Source organism: Chiloscyllium punctatum, chromosome 1, assembly GCF_047496795.1.
Source record: "Chiloscyllium punctatum isolate Juve2018m chromosome 1, sChiPun1.3, whole genome shotgun sequence".
Taxonomy (NCBI): domain Eukaryota; kingdom Metazoa; phylum Chordata; class Chondrichthyes; order Orectolobiformes; family Hemiscylliidae; genus Chiloscyllium; species Chiloscyllium punctatum.
This window is the reverse complement of record NC_092739.1, coordinates 84,046,485-84,072,887: the sequence shown is the minus strand read 5'-3', so window position 1 is coordinate 84,072,887 and position 26,403 is coordinate 84,046,485. Positions and strand designations below refer to the sequence as shown.

The following is a 26,403-nucleotide window of genomic DNA, read 5'->3' as shown; positions in this document are numbered from 1 at the left end:
GTCTTATTGCAAGGGGAATGGATTATAATACGAGAAAAAAGTTACTGTAGTTGTACAGAACCTTATAACACTATATCTGCAGTCCTAGAATGAAAGTATATAACTGGATCAGTGGTAGTTCAGAAAATAAAAACATCCAACTCATTCAGGGATTGCAGGGATTATTTTATTGAGAAATGTTGAATAGGCTGGGCTGTATCAAATGGAGTTTAGAAGAACGAGCAGTGATCATATTGAAATTGAGTTATGGAGTGATATATCATGGATAAAGACCCTTCAGTCCAATGCATCTGCGCCGACCAGATCCCCTAAACTGATCCAGTCCTGTTTGCCAGTATTTGGCTCATATCCTCAAAATCCCTTTTATTCATATGTCCTTCCAGATGACATTTAAATGTTGTAATTGTACCTGCCTCATCACCTCCTCTGGCAGCTTGTTCCATGTAAGGACTACTCTCTGCATGAAATTATTGCCCCTCAGGTTCTTTTTTAATCTTTCCCCTCTCACCTTAAACCTGTGCCCTCTAGCTTTGGACTCCCCCACCCCAGGAAAAAGACCTTGGCTATTCATCCTATCCATACCCCTCATGATTTTATAAACCTCTAGAAGGTCACCTCAGCCTCCACTGCTCCAGGAAAAATAGCTTCAGCCTCTTCAGTCTCTCTCTCTATAGCTCAAAACCTTCAATCCTGACAACATCCTTGTAAATCTTTTCTGAATCCTTTCAAGTTTTAGCATCTTTCCTATAGCAGAGAGACTAGAATTGAACACTAAAATTGAATTCTAAAAGTGGCCTCACTAATGTCCAAGATGACTGGCTTGTATACACAATGTAATGACCAATGAAAGCAAGCATGCCAATTGCCTTTTTCACTACCCTATCGCTCTGCATCTCCACTTTCAAGGAACTATGCAGCTGCCGCGCTAGGTCTCTTTGTTCTGCATCCTAAGGGGAATTCACATGATAGAAGTCAAAAGGCTGTTTCCATTGGGAGATTACACCTAATGTCTCAGAGGGTTCTTTAGTGTGTGGAAATTTCTTCCCCAGCAAGTAGTGGAAACTGGGTTATTGAATTTATTCAAAGCAAAGATAGTTTTGATCGACATGGTGTCAATGGTTATAGGAGTCACAAAGCAAAATGAAGTTGAAGCGACAACCATTTCATGTATGACCCTCAACAGTATAAGAAGCTGAAAGGGCTGAATGACCTCCTCTTGTTCCAAATTCCTATGTGGATTTGCCATGGAAAGGTAGAAAATGCTGATGAGAGAAATTGTTACTATGTACAATGAAAAGTTTAAACAATTACACAGCAAGCCAAACTTGTCTCTTTGCCAAATCCTCGACTGTATGGACAAGAATTAAGTAACTAATGATGAGTAAAACAGGGCATATATCACTGAATATCTGGAACATCAGAATGGTTGGTGCTGTCCAAAGTCCTCTAAAGCAGCTCATTCAAGATACACAAGCTTTGAATTTAAATGTATTAGTTCTATATAATGCTATCTCTGTGGTATATGCAGAGTTGAGACATGTTGCTTATATCCGTATTCTGATTATGCAGCTAATTAGGGCCAACATTTGTTGGATTTTGGAGGCAATAAGGACGATGCCAAAGTCTGTCCCACTTTCATCTGTTACTTGGACAAACCTGGCCATGGAAATAAGGGGCAGCATGTGGTGTACTGCCGAAGGTTGGGGAGGGGAAAAAAGAAGAGTGAATGCTTAAAAAAAAAGTCCTCGCTTTGTGCTCCACTTTATCCATCTTCCCTCACATGGCTCAGCTACACTGTCTCCTGGAAGCCAAGCAGTCATCTCCTGCCCAATTAAATGCACCCCATCCAAACTAGTCATGTGCGCAGGGCATTAAATTCTGCTCTGAGTATGTGAGGCACTGCTCAGAGCCAACACCCATGTGATTAAATACCACAGCTAGTGCTCCACTGGGAATGACTGGGTAGTTTCTTCCAACCTTTCTTCAGTCTTGTGCAATGTTTCTGGAAGTGCTGACAGAATTGCACATATTTTTTGCTGCTGCTCCACAACAGTCTTCCTTATTGAAAGCTGCAGAAATTCAGCAGCTATGTCCAGTTGAGCAGGTTCTTCACCACATTCCGGATTACAACATCAGCTCCTACTCACTTCTGATATGCTTCTTACCATCTGACAACCCAAACAACTGTCTCAGAGGCCCCAACAAGCTGGCTGTCTATTACTCTGTTATCAAGTATCTGGCAGATTTCCATTTCATCCTTGCAAATAGCCATGCATTCTAACACGGATTATCTCCAGTGTCACTTCCTCTGTTGCAGTTCGGATGGTGGTGAGGGTCAGTCCCCAATTCTTCATCCCCTGAATTTTGCACTCTCTTTTCCCTTACTTTAGTTTGATATCTCACAGGAGATGATCATGTACCTAAATGTAATGTAAATAGCCATTATGTAATAGCTAACAAAATTGTTTTGTTTATCAAGTCTGAACTTATCGTCCAAAGATTAGTGTGCACATCCTTCCCTGTTTCTTGCTAATAACTTAAACTAACACCAAGAGCAGGAATTGGTGGCACTAAATTCACCCAACATATCTCAGATGGTTCGGACAGATAACCACAGGATTTTATGAAACAGCTCGAATTTTCATAATTGAGTTGATAGATGGCATTTGACAATACTGTCCAAAATGATAAAAGGAAAAAAAACACAAAATAATGGTGTAATGTCTTTTGTGAAGTCAAAGTTCTGTTTTTTTTTCATTTCTCTGTATTTTCCCACATTTCTTGTCATTGTCAATCATTCTCAAGGGAACAGAACATTCCATCCAGGAGATGTCCCATTTAATATGGATATGAGGAGAACGTTTTCATCTCAGAGAGCCATTGTTTGTGGAATGCTCTTCACCATAAATAACAGAGGCACAGTCACTGAATATTTTAAAGTTGGATAGGTTCTTGACTGACAAGGGAGTCAAAGAACATACAGTAGACAGGAAATAGAGGGCACAATCACAAATGATGCAGCAGACTGAGTGGCCTCCTCCTTGTACATAGTTCTTTTCATGTGTCCAAAGGATGTGAGCATCACTGGGTAGGACAGCAATTATTGTCATCTATAATTGGCCAAAGGGCAGTTAGGTGTCAACTACATTACTGGGGAACTGAAGTAACATGTAGGCAAGACTAGGTAAGGATAGCAGGTTTCCTTGGCTGAAGGACATGAGTGAACTTACAAGTTGTTATGACAATGGACTGTGATTACATGGTTACCATTAGGCTAGCTTTCAATTAATTTTTTTAAATTGAATTGAATTCAAATCTTACCATCTGTTCCCATAACATTAGCCTGGGTTTCTGGGTTACTAAACTATTAATCCAGTGATATTAACACTATACCACCACCTTTGCCAAATATGCTCATGTTGGTGTTGATTTTTCTAAGCTCCACATCATCAACATCCTCATCTGTCTTCTGCAGTAAAACGCATGTGTGACCTTGTGGCAGGAAATTGACGAATTTGCAACTTGAGTGAAAAAAACCATGTATAATCAGTTCTGTCAACAAAAATAGATAGATTTTACTGTTTCACAGAATTAAGAAGCACAAAGTTCTTGTGAACCAAATGTTAAGTCAGGACTTTGTTGCAGACTGGGAAAGAGTTCCTACATTTTGCAATTTGCTTTTCAATCTCCAGTAACACCGTTCTTGTTCTGTTTATAAGCCAGGAGAATGTAACTTTATGTCAACTGAGGGAACTATATTAATAACTAATTAAATAAATAAGGGTAAGCAAACATGGCAGGGATGGCAGTGTGCAATGGCTGCAACATCTGGAAGTCTCTGGAATGCTTTCTTGTCTGGAACAACCATATCCACATTTAATGTTCGTTGCAGCTTCAGTAACTTCAGTTCAGAGGAGTTGAGCTGCAGTCTGAGTTGCTATATTATGAAGAATCAGGGAAGGAGAATGTTACATGAACACACTGTTGTCAGAGATGTTATTTCCTGCCAGATTAAGTGGAATATGACAGATGACCATCATCAGGCTCATGACTGCAAGTCAGACTGATTTGGATAGTGTAGTGATGGAGAAGACTTAGTCTTCTACTCGAAGTAAAGAGTGCAAGGTGTTTCTTAACATGGCAGTTAAGAACAAAGATTGTACAGATGGGAAAGCAAAGCATGGCACCACAGTGCAAGAGGTTCAAGTTGGGAGAGCAAAAAGGAATGTTGTAATGATATGGGACAAAGTAAGGGTGATAAAAACTGGTCTAATCAGATGGGATGTGGGAAATTGACTTTGAATTTGCAACTTGAGTTACAAAAAAAAGTGTAATCAGCTCTGTCAACAAAAATAGATAGATGTGGGAAGGTACTATGGTTAATGTTATCAACTCATAGCTGGAGATAAATGAGGAATGGGAAAGAGAGGATTCAGTTGTGTGGTCTACTTAGGAACCATACCATAGATAGAACTAAGAATGATATTTTGCTCAGGGAATTTGAGAAGCTTGGACCAAATTAAAATGCAGAACTTCAGATGTATAAAATACGAGGATCTTATCTGAGCAATGCACCAATTCGTAGGAGAGCAAGTTGATCTGGGAATTAGATAAACAATGCAAACAGTGATGTAGAAAGAGTTGGTAGTCATGGAGCAGGGGTACCAGAATTAGCAATGAAGAAGCTGTTAACTTGTGTTGGGCTCAACTTAAACCAGTTGGACCTGTGCCCTGGTGAATCATAGAACTCAATATTTGGACAGGATTAAAACTAACAGATGGTTGGCAGAATGCAAGAAGGGCGATTTAGAAATCCAAAAAAAACCCCACAAGATAATAAAACTGTATATAGTATGTATTAAGACAACCACAGAGAGTCAGGGATAGGGAGAGCACTGAACGCAACCATGCATCCTGAGTAAGGTCTATGCAGGGAATAGGAGTAAAAAAAATCGAGATATTTAGCCAGGATCTAATGGCTTAAATCCCATGATTTCAGAAGAGGTATTTGTGAAGATAAATTGACCAGATTCTTGAAAGGTTCCAACAAATTGGAAGTTAGCACATATAACATGTTCAATCAAGAAAAGGAAGAGAAAGAAAGCAGGAACCAAAGACCATTTAGCTTGACGTCAGTCTGTAGAAAAGCACTGAATCTATCAATAAACAGGTCATATGAAAGACTTTGAAAATGAGAAAATATTTTGATATAGTTAACATAGAACTGTGAAAAGGAAATTATGTTTAAAAAAGAACAAAACTTGTATATGTAGCAAACTTGAATTTTGAAAAGACATCCAATATACAGAGGAGGAGACCAAATGACCCATCATGTCTGCACTGGCTCTACAAATGAGAATTAACTTCTCAGCTTAACCTGTACACTGTTCCTTTTCAGAGATTACAGAGAATAAGGTATTACTCAAAATGTTACTATGCAAAATAAGAGCTCATGGAGTTGGGGATGATAGTTTAGCATGAATAGAGATTTAGCAAAGGAACACAAAGCAAAGAGCAGCAATATATGGGGCATTTTCAAGTTGGCAAAAAGTGACTAGTTGAGTGGCACAAGGATCTGTGTTGAGAGCTTAGCTGTTTCCAACTATACTAATAACTTAATCAAACAGAGTAACAAATCTAAGTTTGCTAATGATACAAAGTTATATGGGAACGGAAGCTATGAAAAGATGCTCATCATGGCTGCAAAAGGGATAAAGAAGAAAGTGAGGATTGCAGATGCTGGAGATCAGAGTCGAAAAGTGTGGTGCTGGAAAAAGGACAGCTGGTCAGGCAGCATCTGAAGAGCAGGAGAGTCAATGTTTCGAGCATAAGCTCTTTGTTAATAATGATGAAGATCTTATGCTCAAAATGTCGACTCTCCTGCTCCTCAGATGCTGCTTGACCGGCTGTGCTTTTCCAGCACCACACTTTTTGACTGCAAAGGGAATATAGACAGGTTAATTGAGTGGATGACAGGTTGGAAGAATGAGTACAATGTAATGTCAAATATGGTTATTCACTTTGATTTCTAAGAATAAATAAGGATTTTGTTTATTAAAAAAACATGAAACTTCTAAATTTTGATGCTTGGATGTAATCGTACAACAAACACAGAAAGCTGGCATGCTTAGTTTAGTAGAATGTGAAGTGATCTTACTAAAGCACAAAGATTCTGAAAATACTTGGCAGCAATGACACAGAAATCCTAGCTGGGGATTAATGCATGCATGATTTCAGGCTAACAGGATGATCATTTAGGACTGCAATGAGGAGAAATGTCTTCATTTTAAGTTTTGTGAAATTTTAGAATTTTATATGCCAGAGGGCTATAAATGACTCTCCATTGAATTCTGAGATTTTTAGTCTTTCAGGGAATCAAGGGAAGGCTAAAGAAAAGTATCTGTAAAGTCGAGATGAACTCAAAGACCAGTCATAATTTTATTGAATGGTAGCTGATCGGCGTCAATTCTATTACTTGTCAGCTATGTTCTTAACCATACCTTGACACCAGTGATTTATTTTTATTTGTTCATGGGATGTATGACCGCTGACTAGGCCAGCATTCGTTGCACATCTTTAAATGTCATAGAGAAGATGGAGCTGGACTTTCTTATTAAACTGCTACAACCCTTTTGGGAAAGAATTTCCATGGTTTTGACCAAGCTACAGTGAAGAAATAACAATATACTTCAGGTCAGAGCAGAATGAGGTTTAGAGCAGAACTTGAAGGTGGTCTTTTTTCCCATATATCTGCTTCCTTGACCTTTTAAGTATTAGGCATCATTGATGTAGAAGATGATATTAGAGTAGCCTTGGTGAGCCACAACATACAAATGATACACAGTGCTGTTACTGAGTGTCAATGGTGGAGGGAGTGAAGGTTCTGTGGATGAAATATCAATCAAGCAGACTGTTTTAACTTGAATGATATCAAGATTCTTGAGTTGTTAGACCTGTACTCATCTGGGCAAGCAGAGAGGATCCCATCACATCTCTGACTTGAACCTTGGAGAAAATGTCCAGGCTCAGGAGGTCAGTTATCTGCTGAATGCTCATGTAACCAAAGTATTTATGACTAAATCAGTGCAGTTTTTTCATTAATAATAACTCTCACTGGTGATAATAGGGAATTCAATGATAGTAACGTCATTAGATATCCATGGTTGATGGCTGATGAATTAAACTACATTTATTTAAATTCAACAGGCCCCACAGGAAAGGCAGATGAACTCTGGACATGGTTAGGAACATGAGACTGGGATAACATAGCAATTACAGAAACATGGCTCAGGGATGGGAAGGACTAGCAGCTTAATGTTCCAGGATACAAATGCTACAGGAAAGACAGAAAGGGAAGCAAGAGAGGAGGGGGAGTGGTGTTTTTGATTAGGGATAGCATTACAGCTGTACTGTCCTGGAATTACAGGGTGGAACTGAGAAATAAGAAAGGGATGATCACCTTATTGGGATTGGATTTTAGACCCCCCTAATAGTCAGAGGGAAATTGAGGAACAAATTTGTAAGGAAACCTCAGTTATCTGTAAGAATAATAGGGTGGTTATGGTAGGGGATTTTAACTTTCCAAACCTAGACTGAGACTGCCATAGTGGTAAGGGTTTGGATGGAGAGCAATTTGTTAAGTGCGTACAAGAACATTTCTCATTCAGTATGTGGATGTACCTAATAGAGAATGTGCAAAACTTGACCTACTCTTGGGAAATAAGGCAGGCAGGTGGTTGAGGTGTCAGTGGGCGAACACTTTGGGGCCAGTGACCATAATTCTATTCGTTTTAAAATAGCGATGGAAAAGGATAGACCAGATCTAAAAGTTGAAATTCTAAATTGGAGAAAGGCAAATTTTAACAGTATGAGGCAAGAACTTTCATAAGCTGATAGGGCGCAGATGTTTGCAGATAAAGAGACAGCTGGAAAATGAGAAGCCTTCAGAAATGAAATAACGAGAGACGAGAGAAAGTATATTCCTGTCAGGGTGAAAGGAAAGGCTGGTAGGTATAGGGAATGCTGGATAACTATAGAAATTGAGAATTTGGTTAAGAAAAAGAAGGAAGCATATGTCAGGTACAGACAGGATAGATTGAGTGAACCCTTATAAGAGTATAAAGGCAATAGGAATATACTTAAGAGAGAAATCAGGAGGGCAAAAAGGGAACATGAGATAGCTTTGACAAATAGAGCTAAGGAGATTCCAAAGGAATTTTACAAATACATTAAGGACAAAAGGGTAACTAGGGAAAGAATAAGGCTCCTCAAAGATCAGCAAGGCGGCCTTTGTGTGGAGCCTCAGAAAATGGGGGAGATACTAAATAAGTATTTTGCATTTGTATTTATTGTGGAAAAGGACATGGAAGAGAGAGAATGTAAGGAAATAGATGGTGACATCTTGAAAAATGTCTATATACAGAGGAGGAAGTGCTGGATGTCTTGAAATGCATAAAGGTGGATAAATCCCCAGGACCTGATCAGGTGTACCCTAGAACTCTGTGGGAAGCTAGAGAAGTGATTGCTGGGCCTCTTGCTGAAATATTTGTATCATCAAGAGTCACAGGTGAGGTGCCGGAAGACTGGAGGTTGGCTAACGTGGTGCCACTGTTTAAGAAGGGTGGTAACGACAAGCCAGGGAACTATTGACCAGTGAGCCTGACATCGGTGGTGGGCAACTTGTTGGAGGGAATCCTGAGGGACAGGATGTACATGTTTTTGGAAAGGCAAGGACTATTTAGGGATAGTCAACATGGCTTTGTGCGTGGGAAATTATGCCTCACAGACTTGATGGAGATTTTTGAACAAGTAACAAAGAGGATTGATGAGGACAGAGTGATAGATGAGATCTAAATGCAATACAGTAAGACATTCGACAAGGATCCCCATGGGAGACTGGTGAGCAAGGTTAGACCTCATGGAATACAGGGAGCACTAGCCATTTGGATATAGAACTGGCTCAAAGGCAGAAGGTGGTGGTGGTGGAGGGTTGTTTTTCAGACTGGAGGCCTGTGACGAGTGGAGTGCCACAAGGATTGGTCCTGGGTCCACTACCTTTCATCATTTATATAAATGATTTGGATGTAAGTATAAGAAGTATAGTTAGTAAGTTTGCAGATGACCCCAAAATTGGAGGTGTAGTGGACACCGACGAAGGTTATCTCAGATTATAACGGGATCTTGACCAGATGGGCCAATAGGCTGAGGAGTGGCAGATGGAGTTTAATTTAGATAAATGTGAGGTGTTGAATTTTGGCAAAGCAAATCTTAGCAGGACTTATACACTTAATGGTAAGGTCCTAGGGAGTGTTGCTGAACAAAGAGACCTCGGAGTGCAGGTTCATAGCTCCTTGAAAGTGGAGTCACAGGTAGATAGGATAGTGAAGAAGGAGTTTGGTTTATTTTCTTTTATTGGTGAGAGTATTGAGTACAGAAGTTGGAAGTCATGTTGTGGCTGTACAGGACATTGGTTAGGCCACTGTTGGAATATTGCGTGCAGTTCTGGTCTCCTTCCTATTGGAAGGACATTGTGAAACTTGAAAGGGTTGAGAAAGGATTTACAAGGATGTTGCCAGGGTTGGAGGATTTGAGCTATCGGGAGAGGTTGAATAGGCTAGGGCTATTTTCCTTGGAGCGTCGGAAGCTGAGAGGTGACCTTATAGAGGTTTATAAAATCATGAGAGGCATGAACAGGATAAATAGACAAAGTCTTTTCCCTGAGGTGGTTGAGTCTAGAACGAGAGGACATAGGTTTAGGGTGAGATGGAAAAGATATAAAAGACACCTAAAGGGCAACTTTTTCACTCAGAGGGTGGTATGTAAATGGAATGAGCTGCCAGAGGAAGTGGTGGAGACTGGTACAATTACAACATTTAAAATACATCTGGATGGATATATGAATAGGAAGGGTTTGGAGGAATATGGGCTAGGTGCTGGCAGCTGGGACTATATTGGGTTGGGATATCTGGTCAACATGGACGAGTTGGACTGAAGGGTTTGTTTCCGTGCTGTACATCTCTATGACTCTATGATCTCCAGCACTGCCTCTTCTATCAGGATGTGGATTCACAATTGTGCTACTGATTAAATGCTGCTGCCTCTAAGTTTACGTGACTTTGCCTTATTAGAGAGAGGAATGTGTCACGAATATGGTGCAGTGCTTAAGCCACAATTAAATAGATGGTTGTGCTTGTAAGCTCTGAAATGAGTGTGCTTGGAGCAGTATTAATTGTGCAAGGTTGAGGCCAATGACATGAGGCCTGAGTTATGGCTTTTGTTGCATGGTATTTGTGTCTCTACTTCTGAGCCAGCTGTTCCTGTGGTGAAAGAGAACACCATCAAACAGTTGATGAGAAAACATCTATAAGGTCTGAGTTGCATCTCACAGAAACTTTGATTAAGTGACTTAACAAGCTATAGTGAATGGAACAATATGAAAGACAAGTGATGTAGCTAGTAGGACATGGCATGTGAAGATACTTTCACCTATACCTTGGTTATCCATTTGAAGTTCTTACACTTGTTGAGGTACTCTACACACATTTCCATGGCAAGACATGGCACTACCGTTTTAGTAATTGTCCTGAGGGCCTACTGGCCTCCTGAGTAGATGATCTTGCTCCACTTTTGTATCTTTTGCTCAATGTTCTCAAAGCTCCACCCAAAAATATTTGTGAGGCTAACTGTCCTGTTGTACCATTTTACGACATTCTTCCGGTCTTCAATTTCTCTTTCATCAGTTCCAGGTTCAGCTATAGCAAGAATTCATCTCAATATTCAGGGGTGCAGACTGGTTTTAAAAAGGACAGCTGTTGAGGTGTGCAGCCACTCAACAGTGTATTCAGTGCTGAACACCATACTATAATCACTAAGTTAACAGGAAGTGAGCTTTTGCATTGTATGCATTATTTGGAACGGGTGTGCGTTAATGCCAATTCACAATCCCATGCTCAATCTCAATGTCTAACAAGTTCTGGCCCTAAAGGGGAGGCAATGGCCTAGTGGTATTAATGCTGGACTATTAATTCAGAGACCCAGGAAATGTTCTGGGGACCTGGTTTGATTTAGGACATGGCAGATGGTGGAATTTGTATTCAATAAAAATCGGGAATTAAGAGTGTAATGATGACCATGAAACCATTGTCAGTTATCAGAAAATTAATCTGGTTCAGTAATGTCCTTTAGGGAAGGAAACAGCCATCTTCACCTGGTCTGGCATATATGGGACTGCAGACCCACAGCCTATTCACTGCCCTCTGGGCAATTACGGATGGGCAAAAAATGTTGTCACAGTCAGTGACATCCACATCATGAATGATTTTTATAAAAAAGTTCTCATAGCTTAATATCATAATTCTAAGACAAAGTCAGAATCCCTGGTTGTTTCTAATATTTTAAAAATTACGCAAGTGCTTATGATCTATCTAGTAATCGCCTATCGAGTAACAGGTCACGTAAACAGTAGGAGAAAAGCCAATATTTATATAACACATTCAATCAAAGCAGTCAGTTTCATGTATCCCTCCATACTTCACTGCTCAAAATGTCTTGTATGCTCAAAAAAGTAAAAGTACTGATATAAAACTAGCCATAACTTACTTCTTCTTTTGCCTACGTCACCTTTGGATGTTGCAGCTTCATTTAAAAGAACCATTCCCATGGTAATGGCAGCATCTGAAGTTGTTGTCAAGGAAACAGCAGCGTTGTGCAGAAAGCTTCAGGGTTCACTTTCAAAATAAGTCAGATGCTTCTCTTCTTTAAAATATTTTCAGTAAAGCTACTTGTACTTTATTTCAGCAATTATTAGATTCAGCTCCCAGCTGGTTTAAACTCTCTGAGTAACTATTAATTCTAAAATGCATAGTTCAGAATGGGGGAATAAAAATCAGCTGAAATCAGTAAAATAATGACTCGAAATATTAAGAAACATTGACAATGCAACATGAAAATTCATACATGCAAGGCATGCACATTGAGTAAATTTTCTTTGAAGCAGCATGGGAATCAATTATGAAACAATTTGTTGAATAATTTTACATTGTTATCACTCAAACAATAAACACAATATTGGGGTCAGAAAAATGCTGAGTATGGCAAGATTTAAGGCAGAATCGTTCCTGAAGTCTGTTGAGGCCTTTCTTGATATAAGGAGCAACTTGCTGTAAATTCTATGCATTTGACAAGTGGCAAGGTGAGTTTCGCAGTTTCTTGGTAGGCAGTGATGAGTTGCCAATTAAGGGGGATTATAGTTTGTTACACAGCTTGTTAAGGCCACAGTTCACCTTATTAATATTCGCTTCCATTCTTACCAAACCTGCCAAGCAGGCCAGACATTGAGAAATCTCAACATGGACGTCAGAATACCTGCTAACTGCCATTCATTGCTGGCTATAAGCATCCTCATGTTACTGAGCACTAAACACCTTTTCTAGGTATGATTCACAGGCATGAGCCACATGCTCCTCTCATCTATGGACATTGGTATCTCATATTTGCCAGCTCCTCACAAGGATGATAACACCTGTCTGGATAACTTGCATGATTCTCAGGAAGCACAGACCTGCATTCCAGGCATAAAGGCAACCAGCATTGAAAAGTTCCTGCAAGGAGACTTCATGCACACAGATAAGCACCCGATTCATGGATTGGACCAGGGTTGCATCCCACTGCTCGCTTCCTTTCTTAGTACTCACTCACTTAGTGTCTAGCTTCATACATGCTGCAGTTCTGTCATGCCTTATCTCGCTTATTGATGCAGTTACACAACCAGGCAGCATACCTTGCTGATCTGCAATCTTCAGCGAAGGGGGTGTATATTTTGCTATATAGTTGTGTGGTGTATAAAGCTCACACCTGCACCCTCTGTCAGCAGCCTATGCAGCAAGCAAGCAGCCATGTCTCAAAGTCTTAAGGGAATAGTATTCAGAGAATTTCAGCACTATAATGAAAGACAGGCAGCCTCTGATACCAGTGGAGAGGATTGGCCACCGTCAGGTATTCAGTCAAGGTGTTCTTGATTGGGAAACCTTTTGCTATAGTCCAGGGAGTGGGTCATAATCAGTCCTACTGGGTCCATTGTGATCAATCTGGGGACTAGTTCTAATATGACCAAGGAGAAGTACAGCGGTCAGTCCAGAAAATGGGCACATCTCTTCCTGGGCTGTCTGGTGAGATTGCTCAAAGGGGTGAACCACAATCAGTCCACTGGGTCCATCCACATAAATTGAGTATAAGGGAGGATTGAGGTGGGGTGGCAGGAGTTCTGCTACCATGGGAATGAGATTTGTTAAATTATTATGTTGGAATGGGGACTGTAGGAAGGGGAAAGGGGAAATGACAATTGTGAAAAGGGCAACAGTATTTGTAAGGGGGCAGATATGGTAAAACATGGATGGGAAGGGAGCCATACAGGCGGGGGTTTGTCTGTGATCAGAAGGGTTTAGAGGAATATGGGCCAAATGCCGTCAAATGAGACAAGGTCAGATTGGGATGTCTGGTCGGTGTGGACGAGTTGGACCGAAGGGTCTGTTTCCGTGCTCTATGACTCAATGGAGTAGTACATTCACTGCTAATTCTGGCGCAAACTATAATGATTTTTTAAAAAAAAATAGATTGCAATTAACTTAAGATCACTGTTTAGTAATACAGAATTTGATTGTGCTGAAGAAATACACATTTAGTAGACATGATTTGGAAGAGCCGGTGTTGGACTGGGGTGTACAAAAGGTAAAAATCACACAACAGCAGGTTATAGTCCAACAGGTTTATTTGGAAGCACTAACTTTCATACTGCTGCTCCTTCATCAGGTGGTTCTGGACATTTGTGTGATAAGCAGAATATCATTTTGGCTTGATAACAGCATACTGTTAGTTGCGAATACTACTTATGTTGCTTCTGTATACATGTAGTGTGAATCAGCTAGCTTTATCTGTTGCTGAAGAGGTTGAGAATACTTACCATTTCAGAATAATCTAAGGTAGAATGGGCACGTTTTAGATTCAAGAATAACTATCTTCCGGCTAGTCCTGAGTTCCATACGTTGAGAAACGATCTAAACAGGGTTGTCATTATCATGCAGGATGTGTTTACAAACACATTCAGTATTCATATTACAAGCTGAACAAATGGTTTGGGTCAGATTTACAAAGATGCTGATGAGGCTAATCTTACAGGGTATGAAACTAAGTCTCCCAAAATATATCCTTCCCACGTGGCTAAAGATGCCCTCCAATGCATCTCGTCCACATCCCGCACCACCGCCCTCAGACCCCACCCCTCCAACCGTAACAAGGACAGAACGCCCCTAGTGCTCACCTTCCACCCTACCAACCTTCGCATAAACCAAATCATTCGCCGACATTTCCGCCACCTCCAAACAGACCCCACTACCAGGGATATATTTCCCTCCCCACCCTTTTCCCCATTCCGCAAAGACCGTTCCCTCTGCGACTACCTGGTCAGGTCCACGCCCCCAAACAACCCACCCTCTAATTCTGGCACTTTCCCCTGCCACCGCAGGAACAGTAAAACCTGCACCCACACCTCCTCCCTCACCTCTATCCAAGGCCCTAAAGGAGCCTTCCACATCCAAAGTTTTACTTGCACATCCACTAATATCATTTATTGTATCCGTTGCTCCCAATGCGGTCTCCTCTACATTGGGGATACTGGGCGCCTCCTAGCAGACGCTTTAGGGAACATCTCCGGGGCACCCGCACCAATCAACCACACCGCCCCATGGCTCAACATTTCAACTCCCCCTCCCACTCTGCCGAGGACATGGAGGTCCTGGGCCTCCTTCACCGCCGCTCCCTCACTACCAGATGCCTGGAGGAAGAATGCCTCATCTTCCGCTTCGGAACACTTAAACCCCAAGGCATCAATGTGGACTTCAACAGTTTCCTCATTTCTCCTTCCCCCACCTCACCCTAGTTCTAAACTTCCAGCTCAGTAACTGTCTCCATGACTTGTCCGGACTTGTCCTACCTGCCTATCTTCTTTTCCACCTATCCACTCCACCCTCTTCTCCTTGACCTATCACCTTCATCCCCTCCCCCACTCACCTATTGTACTCTATGCTACTCTCTCCCCACCCCCACCCTCCTCTAGCTTATCTCTCCACGCTTCAGGCTCACTGCCTTTATTCCTGATGAAGGGCTTTTGCCCGAAACGTCGATTTCAAAGCTACTTGGATGCTGCCTGAACTGCTGTGCTCTTCCAGCACCACTAATGCAGAATCTGGTTTCCAGCATCTGCAGTCATTGTTTTTACCTCCCAAAATATATGTTGACCAGTGAAGGCAAATTTGTTGTAACATAAGGAGACAAACTTCTAATCAATTTCTCAAATAGGACATGGAGGGAAGAGATTTGATTTGACTGTTCCATTGTCAATATTCCAGGTTTAAAATATAGCGAAATGTCAATCATCATGAATTGATGTATTCTGGATGGTAACATCAGGGTCACTTACCAACCAATTAAAACTCTCAATATTTTCTGAGTTTGACCATGATGAGAAGTATTCTCGTGAGTTCAAATGAAAAGCTTCAAATAAATGTCTTTTTCATCAATATTTTTGGTAAAAGATGATAATATTCATAAAAAGTTTTGCCATACTTTGTTGTTGACATAATCAGTATACAAGTCTGTAAAAAATTCAGCCTTAAGACTCATTCCAATTGAATGCAAAATTTTGGAATTATTCTTCTCCCTCAGTGTTCTCTAGGTTTATAATCTATAGGTTTTTAAAAACTTAATTTCTACTTAGAATATCTCCTGTTGCTTTCAACCATGTATTTTTTAATATCTCATGATATGTGGCTATTCATCTTATATTCTTAGTGAACAAAAATAACTTATACAATCTGGTAACTGTAAACTTCAGTTTCCACCAGTAAACATTCATTTCTATGCATGAACTAGTGTAGAGTAATGTAGTTGTTTAAAAAGTGTGATTTAGTTATATTTGTTAAAGACAGTCAAACTTTGCAATGCTGATATTTCAAAAGTTATTTAAATTTAAAACAGTTGCTACCCTATAATTATGTAGCTAGGAATAGATCTATGATAAAAAATGCATCTTAGTGCTAGTTTTGTTGTTTATGTAAAGTATAAAAGTTTCAGAAATGCAGATCAATGCAAGTGATCCTTATTCCTATACTCAATTTTTAAATAAATCATAAATAATCATTTTGTTAATCAAAATTTATTTGGACGCAAAATGGCCAGTGGAAATTTATTCTGCTGCTGTTGTCCATATTGTAAATATGAACTTTGCCAAGTGATGAATCTTTGCTCCAGTTTCAGCTGTTACACACCAATCAATAATGTTCTGTTTGCACTATGGATTAATGGAACACAAAGCTTGTATATGTCTGAACAAAAAGGTATGAGATACTGCTTTAAACTTGATATAGTAAAATGTAATGCTTTATTTTCCTTTGCAAAATAAACGGTTTGCCTGAATTATAGTGAATAACTTTGAATTAAATTAATCAAAGAGAATGCCCACAAATAACTTCCTCAAATTGCAGTAAAAATGCCTTGGCAAAATTATAATTACTTAATTTTGTTTTGATCTGACAGATGATTATTTCTGAAGATTTTATTCTCTATAGCAAAAAAAAATCAATTCTTCTTTCAGCAAGTAAGAGTTTGTCTGGTTTGATCAATACATATGTACACATAGAAAAGGTGAGACAGGTCTTCCTTCTGAAGATAGGATATTGTATCAAAAGCACATATAATTCACAGAATTTTCACCAGGAAGAGGGCAGTAATGTACTTAAGACAGTGGCATGGAAAACTAGCTCAAGAGTTGCTTTTATTTTGCATCACTGAAAGCAGCAAAGTCAGAGCAGAATCACAAATAGCCATTTTCTTGCAGCTGCAGTGAGCTAAACATTCTGTTCAGATGCTCTTGGCAAGGAGATTAATCCCAATCCCCCTGGTCCACATGACCTATACCACCCCCACCACCACAATAGCTTCTGCTGTCTCCATGATATGTTTCATACTCAGTGCAAATGGGACTCCACAACATTAATTATCCAAAACAGTAGAACCACTTGTACTATAATAAAATAAAACTACTAGAACACATTAGTCCGAAGCTCCTCCATGGCTACAAGTCATTAAGTCAGTTTGCAGCTGATCCCTTATAAATTATGCAGATCTCTGTCTGAATTTACTGATCTCAGCCAAGGTTGTGGTGGCAGTGCTATGATTTACCTCAGTATCACAAATTAGACAAAACAGCATTTTGCTGGATTAAGCCAAATTTAGTTTGCTTGTGAATCCCTCCATAACAAAACAGTCCACTGACATAAAGAATGACAGTTTAGTGAAGTAGCCAGGTGTACTCAGCAAGGAATAAATGGCTTCATAACAAATACTTGCATCTATATAATGTTCTTCATATCAGAAAGATGTTGACAGTATTTTACAGATCTGAGATTGAAATACACACTAACCAGCAACAGAACAAAGAGAAGGTGGGTTAAGTGGTGGATTGAAGGATAAATTTAAAATAAAAGTTTTCATTTTGCTTTCAAAACTAAAATGTCCCTCTCTTTTTGCATCAAAACTTTAGGAAACACTACTGTGATGCCTGTCATTTTATAACTGTTCCTCACTTTGCTCTGATTTAACCTGCTCCAAGGAAGTTCAGCATAAGCTTGAGGAGCACCATCTCACTGTTCAATTCAGTATTATAGAGACTTTGAACTCAACACTGAGTTCACTAGTATTTTTTAGAGAATTTTATGGAACGTGGGCATCATTAATAAGGCTAGCATTTGCTGCCCTTTCCAAATTGACTTAAACTGAGTGGCTTGGTATGCCTTTTCAGAGGGCAGTTAAGAGTCAACCACATTGCTATGGGACTCATTCCAGCATAGGCCAAACTTGGTTAGGATGAAAGATTTCCTTCCCTAAAGAATATCCGTGGACCGTATTTTTGAACAAATAATAATGGATGATAGCTGTCATGGTCACCATCACTGAAGTGGGCATTAAATGCCAGATTTGGGGCATAAGATACACCAAGAGATAGAAAAGTGTGTATGAAAGGCAAGGTTACAGCGATTTCAATATGCAGGTGAACTGGAAAAACCAGCTTGGTAGTGGATCACAAGAAAAGGAATTTGTGGAATGTCTACAAAATGGCATTTTGGAGTAGCTTGTGCTGGAACCCACAAGGGAACAGACAATACTGGATCTAGTGTTGTGCAATGAGGTCGCAGTGCTAACCACTGAGCCACTGTTATGAAATACAACGTGGAAAAGTGAGAGGTCATGCGCATTGGTAAGAAGAATAGAGGCATGGACTATTTTCTAAATGGGCAGAAAATTCAGAAATCTGAAGTGCGAAGGGACTTGGGAGTCCTAGTCCAGAATTCTCTTAAGGTGAACTTACAGGCTGAGTCGTTAGTTAGGAAGGCATATACAATGTTGCCATTCATCTCGAAAGGACTAAAATATATAAGCAGGGATGTATTCTGAGGCTTTATAAGGCTCTCGTCAGACCACATTTAGAGTACTGTTAGCAATTTTGGGTCCCATACCTCAGGAAAGTTGCATTAGCCCTGGAGCAGGTTCAGAGGAGGTTCACAAGAATGATCCCAGGAATGAAAAGGTTAACACATGAAGAACATTTAAGGACTCTGGGACTATAGTCGACTAAGTTTAGAAGAATGAAGGGGGATCTGATTGAAACTTTCAGAATACTGAATGGCCTAGACAGAGTGGATATTGGGAAGATGTTTCCATTGGCGGGGCAGATGAGGACCTGAGGGCACAGCCTTAGAATAAAGGGAAGACCTTTTAGAATGGAGATAAGGAGAAACTTCTTCACCCAGCGAGTGGTTAATCTGTGGAATTCATTCTCACAGAAGGTTGTGGAGGCGAGGTCATTGAATATATTAAAACACAGAGATAGATAAGTTCTTGACTGCCAAGGGGATCAAAGGTTACAGAAAGAAAGTGGGAAAATGGGGTTGACAAACCAATCAGCCATGATTGAATAGTGGAGCAGGCTCGGTGGACTGAATGGCCCAATTTCTGCAGTGGCTTATGGTCTTGTAACAGTAATATACCATACAATAATTCTACATTTAATTAACAACAAATTTTAGTACCAGTAGATTTTGAAGAAGGTACATGATGAAGAGCATACAGACGTTTATTTTTATGTAGAATTCTTCCCAACAAGGATCACAATCCAGTGCTGAATGAGATGACACTGCATTATGTTGACACACATTCTACTCGCATGAGTCCCCGCTCTGTGGTATTACAGACTTCTTGAACATCAGTGGCAAGAAACACTGAGTGACAGATAGGAAGGAATGGATTTAGCAGTTGAACCTGAATCAATTGGTTGCATAGCCTTCCTGATATTTCTTCAATACTGGACCTGTATGATTACATGTAGAAATTTATTGGTTCATAGAAACATTTCTCCAACACTTTGGCAAATATTCATAGCACACGAAAGACCAGCTAACCTCACTTCAGTTGTACAGAAAATGTTAGAGGCTATTATAAAAAACGTGAACATAGAACATTTGGAAAATGTGAATGGAATTGGACAAAGCCAAAAATTATTTATAAAAGGAAAATCATGCTAAACAAATTTACTATAGTTACTTGAGGATGTAACCAGTATGATCAATAAGGGAGAATTAGTACATGTGGTATATTTGGATTTTCGAAGCCTTTTGATACAGAGTTGGAAAAGATTGGATGCAGGGAGGATGTTTTCCTTGGTTGGGAAGTCTCAAACCCAGAGTTACAGTTTCAGGATATGGGGTAAGTCATTTAGGAATTGGAGGAGGAAAACGTTTCTTCACTCAAAGGGCAATAAACTTATTAAATTCTCTAGAAGGCTGTGGAGGTCAAGTTACTGAATATGTTCAAGATACAGATTGACAAGTATTTAGATTTCAAAAGTATATGCGATTGAGATGGAGGGTTAACCATGATCATACTGAATGATGGAGCAGACTCAAAGGGCTAAATGGCATACTGTTTACCCTATTTCTTTGTAAATATATTTATTAGCAAAAATAAACATCTTTTGACTTTACAAAAATATGTTCTTGAAAATATAACAAATACCAGTACAACAAGAAAAACATAAATTACAACACAACTACTGTCTATTAACTAATTACCTATCCTATAATACAGAACAACCATACACTCTGTAAAACAGCACTGATTAAATAAGTAAGGCGACTTATAAAACAAAAAAAACACGCAAGAATACAAAATAGCAATGCTCACTGCAAAGTTCCCAAACAAAAAACGGGAGTATTGTACATATACCCGTATTAACTCAGGAGCTCTCCCCTCCAGGGTCTAGGGCTCAGCAAACCTAACCATCCTGGTTAAATAAACACCTGTTTAAGATAGCAGACAAGTCTGTGTCCAAATACCTCAAAAAGGGCTGCTATGCCTTATGAAAAAGGTCTGTTGTGTGGTGCACCATATTTATGAAAAAATCCAAAGGGATGAACTCCATAGCTATTTTCCACCATCCCAGCAAGCCTGGCAGGTTCTCAGACATCCAATTCATCAGAATATTCTTCCGTGCACAGTAAGTAAGAATATTAAATAGTTTCTTCCCATGCCATCTAAAGATGACAAATTCAGTAGACCGAGGAGAGATGTCGGGCTTATTTTAACTTCGGTCCTCAATATCCTCCCTATCTCTCCCGCCACGGCACTCCAGTAAACACGGAGCCTGTGCCATGTCCAGAAGCAATGGGTAAGAGTACCTACACTTATTTTACATTTGGGGCACACTGAAGATGCCCTTTATTAAACTTCGCCAGACTTCTGGTGCCAATGAACCCTGTGCAGAACTTTTAACTGCATAGCGCATTTCCTATTACAAATTGAGATCTTTTGCACGTTCTCCCATCTGTCCTCCCATGCTTCAGAAGTGATCTTCACTCCTCGGTCTTGCTCTCAAACCTCACATAACCGGTCAATATCCTATCAAGCCCTGCCACTCAGCAGTTGATAAAAGACACTAACCGAAAGGGTGCTTCTGGAACGTAGCAACTCTGAAACATTGCCCTCCATGCTTTGACCGTACTAATAACAATGGGATAACTGTCCTCAACTTATCCATGAACAAGTTAATAAGAGGGCACTTTGTCTGGGAGGCCTCGATATCCAGCCATATTGAGCCTGGATTGCTACCTGCCCAATCACAGGCAAAGGACAGCAGGGAACTAAATTGATACCTCCTGACGTCTGGGAAATCAACTCCTCCCCCTCCTTAAGGCAACTGCAATTTATTAAGTTTGATGAGGGGCTGCCCACGACTCCAGACGAAGGAACCAACCCATAAGTTTCCACAACGTTGACCAGGGAAACATTGTAGTGAACATATGCATGGGATAAAGCAAATGAGGGATATTCATCTTAATAAGGGCTATTCAATCCAACCACAAAATTGGAAGGGCCTCCCATTGCTGAAGATCTCGCCTAAAATTGTCGAGTAGGTGAGCAAAATTAATCCGAAATAACTGATCAAACATGGGGGTAATAAAGATGCCCAAGTATCAGAAATCCGCCCATGACCACTTAAAAGGAAACCTAAGGCCACCTTCGACCTTGAGGTTCCCCACTTTGCAAAGTTGATCTTATATCCTGAAATAGCCCCAAATGAAATTAATACATTGTATCAGATGAGGTACGGAGGTCATCAAGTCTCATAAAAACAGAAGGACATCATCTGCATACAGTGTAACCTTGTGTACCCTCGGTCCCACTTCTGAAGTGGTTATGTGGAAGTTCTGATGAATGAACTCTGCCAGCGGCTCTGTCACCAATGTAACCAACAACAGTAAAAGGGGGCAGCCTTGATGACTACCCCTGCCAATCCTAAAGTTCCCAAACTTCACCCTGTTGGTGATGAATGTGGCCAGAGGGTGGTGATATAAAACATCCACCCACCTGGCAAAGACCCCATCCAACCCAAACCTCGCTAAGACATAAAACAGATATGGCCATTCCACTCAGTCAAATGCTTTCTCTGCATCTAAGGAAATCACCAACCCCTGGACTGATCATTGCTGACATGCTTGGATCATGTTTAGCGACGTTCTCATATTATTAGAGGACCTACGGCCCCTTATAAAACCTGTGTCTTCTCTGACAATATAGGGCAACACCTTCTCCAATCTCAGTGCCAAAACCTTAGACAGAATCTTGAAATATGAATTTAATAGAGAGATGGGCCTCTATGATGCACAATCCTCAAGAACCTTCCCCTTCTTAAGATGGGGGAAATATTAGCTTTTCTCAAAGACGGTGGTTGGCATTCATGCACATAGGAGTGATTGTACATATTCAACATCGGCCCTGAGAGAATCTCTATAAACTCCTTGTAAAACTCACCCGGGAGACCATCAGGCCCAGGCGCTTTCCCACTCTGAAGTCGCCAAGCTGCCTCCTGTATCTCCTGAACCATCAAGGGGCATTAAAGAGAGGCTGATTTTCGGATTACCCCCGGGAGGTCCAGACTCTTCAAAAAAAAGGCTTTCAATTTGGCCCTCCTATCCTCGCAACCTCCAAACCGATACAATTCAGAGTAAAAACTCCGAAAAGCCTCATTAAACCTTTTGGCACTGGCGCCGTCTCTAACTGCAGTAATGGATTGGGGAGTACACTTTTCCTAGTCACATACGCTAAGTACTTCCCTGGTCTATCTTCATACTCGAACAGCCTTTGTCTAGCAAAAGCAAGTTCTTTCTTTGCTGTTTGCGTAAGTATTGAATTTAAGGCAGTCCGAAAGGGCCGTGATCTGCTGGAGCTTCGTCACCAAAGGCCCTGCAAAATGTGCCCCCTTAGTGGCGTTCAGCCACGTTTCAAGTCGACACCGCTGTTCCCCTTCTGTCGTTTCTGGCTAGTCGAATAGGAAATAGCTAATTGCTCGCGAAGGCCTTAGCGATCTCCCAGAGCATAGATGGATTACTAGCCATGCCCAACTTGACAGTCAAAAGATCCTGAAACTCCCTCAAACCATATTCCACAAATTTGGAATCCTTAAGGAGAAAGGGGTCCAGATGCCAGTGCTGCAAACCTAGCCCCTCACTCTTGGCCTTAACATCCAAATATACTGTCACATGATCAGAGATAGCTATATCCCAATTTTAAAACCCATAATCAAATTCAAAAGGGTTGAGGGAGCCAGAAAGAGATCAATCCTCGTGTGACATCTGTGTGGGCTTGAAAAAAAGGTGAAGTCTCTGCCAGTAGGGTGATGACATCTCCAAATGACCACCAGTCCCAACTCCTTGCATAAGTCAGCCACATGCTTGGTCTGTGAAGAAATAGATGGGGGCCCTCAAGGCATCCTGTCCACTGTTGGATCCAAAAGACAATTGAAATCCCACCCCGGACTGAGCCCCAGTCTTAGGCAATAAAAAGTAAATAACAAGGAGATGATCCTTAAGTCACCAAAAGATGACAAAGTCAGGATAAGCACTCCACCCATCCCTGACTCCATGTCACCCCTACCTGTGACTAAAAGAGAAAACAAAAAAAAAAGGGAAAACAACAAAGGGCACCCACAAAATTTTCAATGATAATATCCAGTTAGGATTGGGTTGGGACGGCTGGTCGGCATGGACGGGTTGGACCGAAGGGTCTGTTTCCATGCTGTACATCTCTATGACTTTATAAAAGGGACAACATATTCCAAGTTTTTTTTTAATTATTAGGGAAAGAGAAAAAAAAAGGGAAAGAGGGAAAAGTCAGGGAAAAGAGGAAGAGAGGACAAACATTAACCATATTCTTCAAACCATTTGGACTATTTTAAAGTGTCTACAAAGTTCTCGACTTCATCCGCCGAGTCAAGTGCATAAACTGAGTCCTCGTGGCTGAAATGGAGCACTGTGGCACTGTGGGGTATCTCATGAAGTACTGGATGCCCAGGTTCCTCAGCCTCTTTTTAACTTCATCAAAGGACTTCCTCTTTCGAATTACAGCAGCTGAGAAATCTGGAAAACATGATTTTTGACCCCTTGTGCAGAAGTGCCTGTGGATCTTTCCCAAGTAATCTGGAGGCTTCTATCACTCTCTACTTGTCCCTGTAAGGAAGTGTACGAGGACCAGGCGGGGGGTGCTGTATCGTCCTGGACCTGTGCACTGCAACCCTTTCAATCTACAGCTGTCTGGATTCAACTTGAAGGCCCAAGAACTGCGGAAGCCAGTTTTCAAAGAAGCTAACTGGCTGCCCACCTCCTTCACCCACGAGGTGCCGGGCTATCCGAAGAGTCGTCCTCCGACCACAATTTTTGAGGTCATCGACCTGATCTCGCTAGGCCCACACTTCCTGCTCCAGCACTTGGATCTGTCCGGACGAGGACTTGATCGCCGCTGCCGAGACTGTGGTTCGATCCTCCACCTCCTCCATCTGCCCTGGAGCTCCCATTCATGCTTCTGCAGCATGGACACGATGGGTTGGACCTGGGCACGGATCACCTTGATCGTAGCCTCAACCTTCGCGGCAAGGCTCTCCATCGCTGCCAATTCCTGTAAGTCAGTCAGGTCCTCTGGGGGTTCAGAGGCGGCCTCTGGCATCCCCAATGCTATAGGGTAGTGTCCTTTCTGCTGCTGTTCGCCTGCTCCTTTTCCTTTTAGCATCCTTCCCACTTCAAATTATTAACGAAAATGTGTTCTTCAAGTTGTTAAATTAACAATTCCTCCATATAAGTTGGCCAGGCATGGTAAAAAACACCAATATGCCTTGGCTGTTCGGCAGAACCGTCCATGACAGTTCTACTGAATCGCCGCTATCCTGCCAAGTGCCCTACCTTATGTTTTCATTGTATGAACTTTACACAATGCTGAAAAAGTAAGGACAGTCATTTATAGTACAATTGCACAGAATTGCACCTCAAGGGCAAGCCTGTGGCGTCAATAGCTCTGTACTTAGAAACCACAAGAGGGAAAGTTCTCTAAACCTTAGTAGATCAACTCTTCTGAACATTCGAACAGGGGTTGTTGAGACTTTGGGATTCACTCTGCAGAAGATAGAAATGGTGGACCGTCTGAATTTACAATTGTCCAATAGATTTGAGGTACATTCAGTTTGTATTGATGAGAGTGTGGATAAGCAAGCTCACAACAACACTATTGTTGAGGAAGCCATTAAACAGAAGGAGGAACTGGGAACATTGTGGTAGTACAGAATAATATAGTCCATTGGGATAGATATAGTTCTCTGCAACCAAGTGCAATAGTCAGAAGACTGTGTTGCTTGTCTGGTGTCATGGTTTCAGACGTGTTCAGGACTCAAGACGAAATTATAGTGGAAGATGAGAGATCCAGTTGTATTGGTCCACAAGGGTAACAATGATAGATAAGACCAGGAAAGAAGTTTTGTCTAGGCAGCAATGGACAGCTGCAGGGTAAATTTCAAGGATGAACATTTCCCATCAACCACCACCCTCTGTCTTCTTTCAGCAAGCCAATTACTGATCCAAACTGCTACATCTCCCACAATCCCACTCCTCCACATTTTGTACAATAGCCTACTGTGGGGAACCTTATCGAATGCCTTGCTGAAATCCATATACACCACATCAACCAGTCTACTCTCATCTACCTGTTGGTCACCTTCCCAAGGAACTCAATAAGATTTGAGAGGCACGACCTACCTTTCACAAAACCGTGTTGACTATCCCTAATCAAATTATTATTTTCTATATGATTATAAATCCTATCTCTTATAACCTTTTCCAACACTTTTCCAACAACTGAAGTAAGGCTCACTGGTCTATAATTATCAGGGTTGTCTCTACTCCCCTTCTTGAACAGGGGAACCACATTTGCTATCCTCCGGTCTTCTGGCACTATTCCTGTAGACAATGACGATTTAAATATCAATGCCAAAGTCTCGGCAATCTCCTCCCTGGCTTCCCAGAGGATTCTAGGATAAATCCAATTCAGCACAGGGGATTTTTCTATTTTCACACTCTGCAGGATTTCTAATACCTCTTCCTTGTGAACCTCAATCCCACCTTGTCTAGTAGCCTGTATCTCCGTAATCTCCTCGACAACATCGTTGTTTTCTAGAGTGAATACTGTTGAAAAATACTCATTTAGTGCTTCCCCTATCTCCTCTGACTCCACACACAACTTCCCACTCCTATCCTTGATTGGCCCTAATCTTACTCTCGTCATTCTTTTATTCCTTAAATACCTATAGAAAGCCTTAGGTTTTACCCTGATCCTATCTGCCAACAACTTCTCATGTCTCCTCCTGGCTCTTTTGAGCTCTCTCTTTAGGTCTTTCCTGGCTACCTTGTAACCCTCAAGCGCCCTAACTGAGCCTTCACATCTCATCCTAACATAAGCCTGCTTCTTCCTCTTGACCAG

The 26,403-nt window shown here is 40.9% G+C and overlaps 1 protein-coding gene across 2 annotated transcripts in view; it reads right to left on the bottom strand.

Annotated features, from left to right (window-relative positions):
- The window catches only part of tusc3 (tumor suppressor candidate 3), a 387,960-nt gene that overhangs the window by 89,767 nt on the left and 271,790 nt on the right, over positions 1-26,403 (bottom strand). For both annotated transcript variants that reach the window (XM_072569980.1, XM_072569989.1), the window contains one exon: positions 11,599-11,673. In XM_072569980.1, coding sequence (XP_072426081.1) covers positions 11,599-11,673 — 75 coding nt within the window. The remainder of the gene's footprint in view (positions 1-11,598; positions 11,674-26,403) is intronic.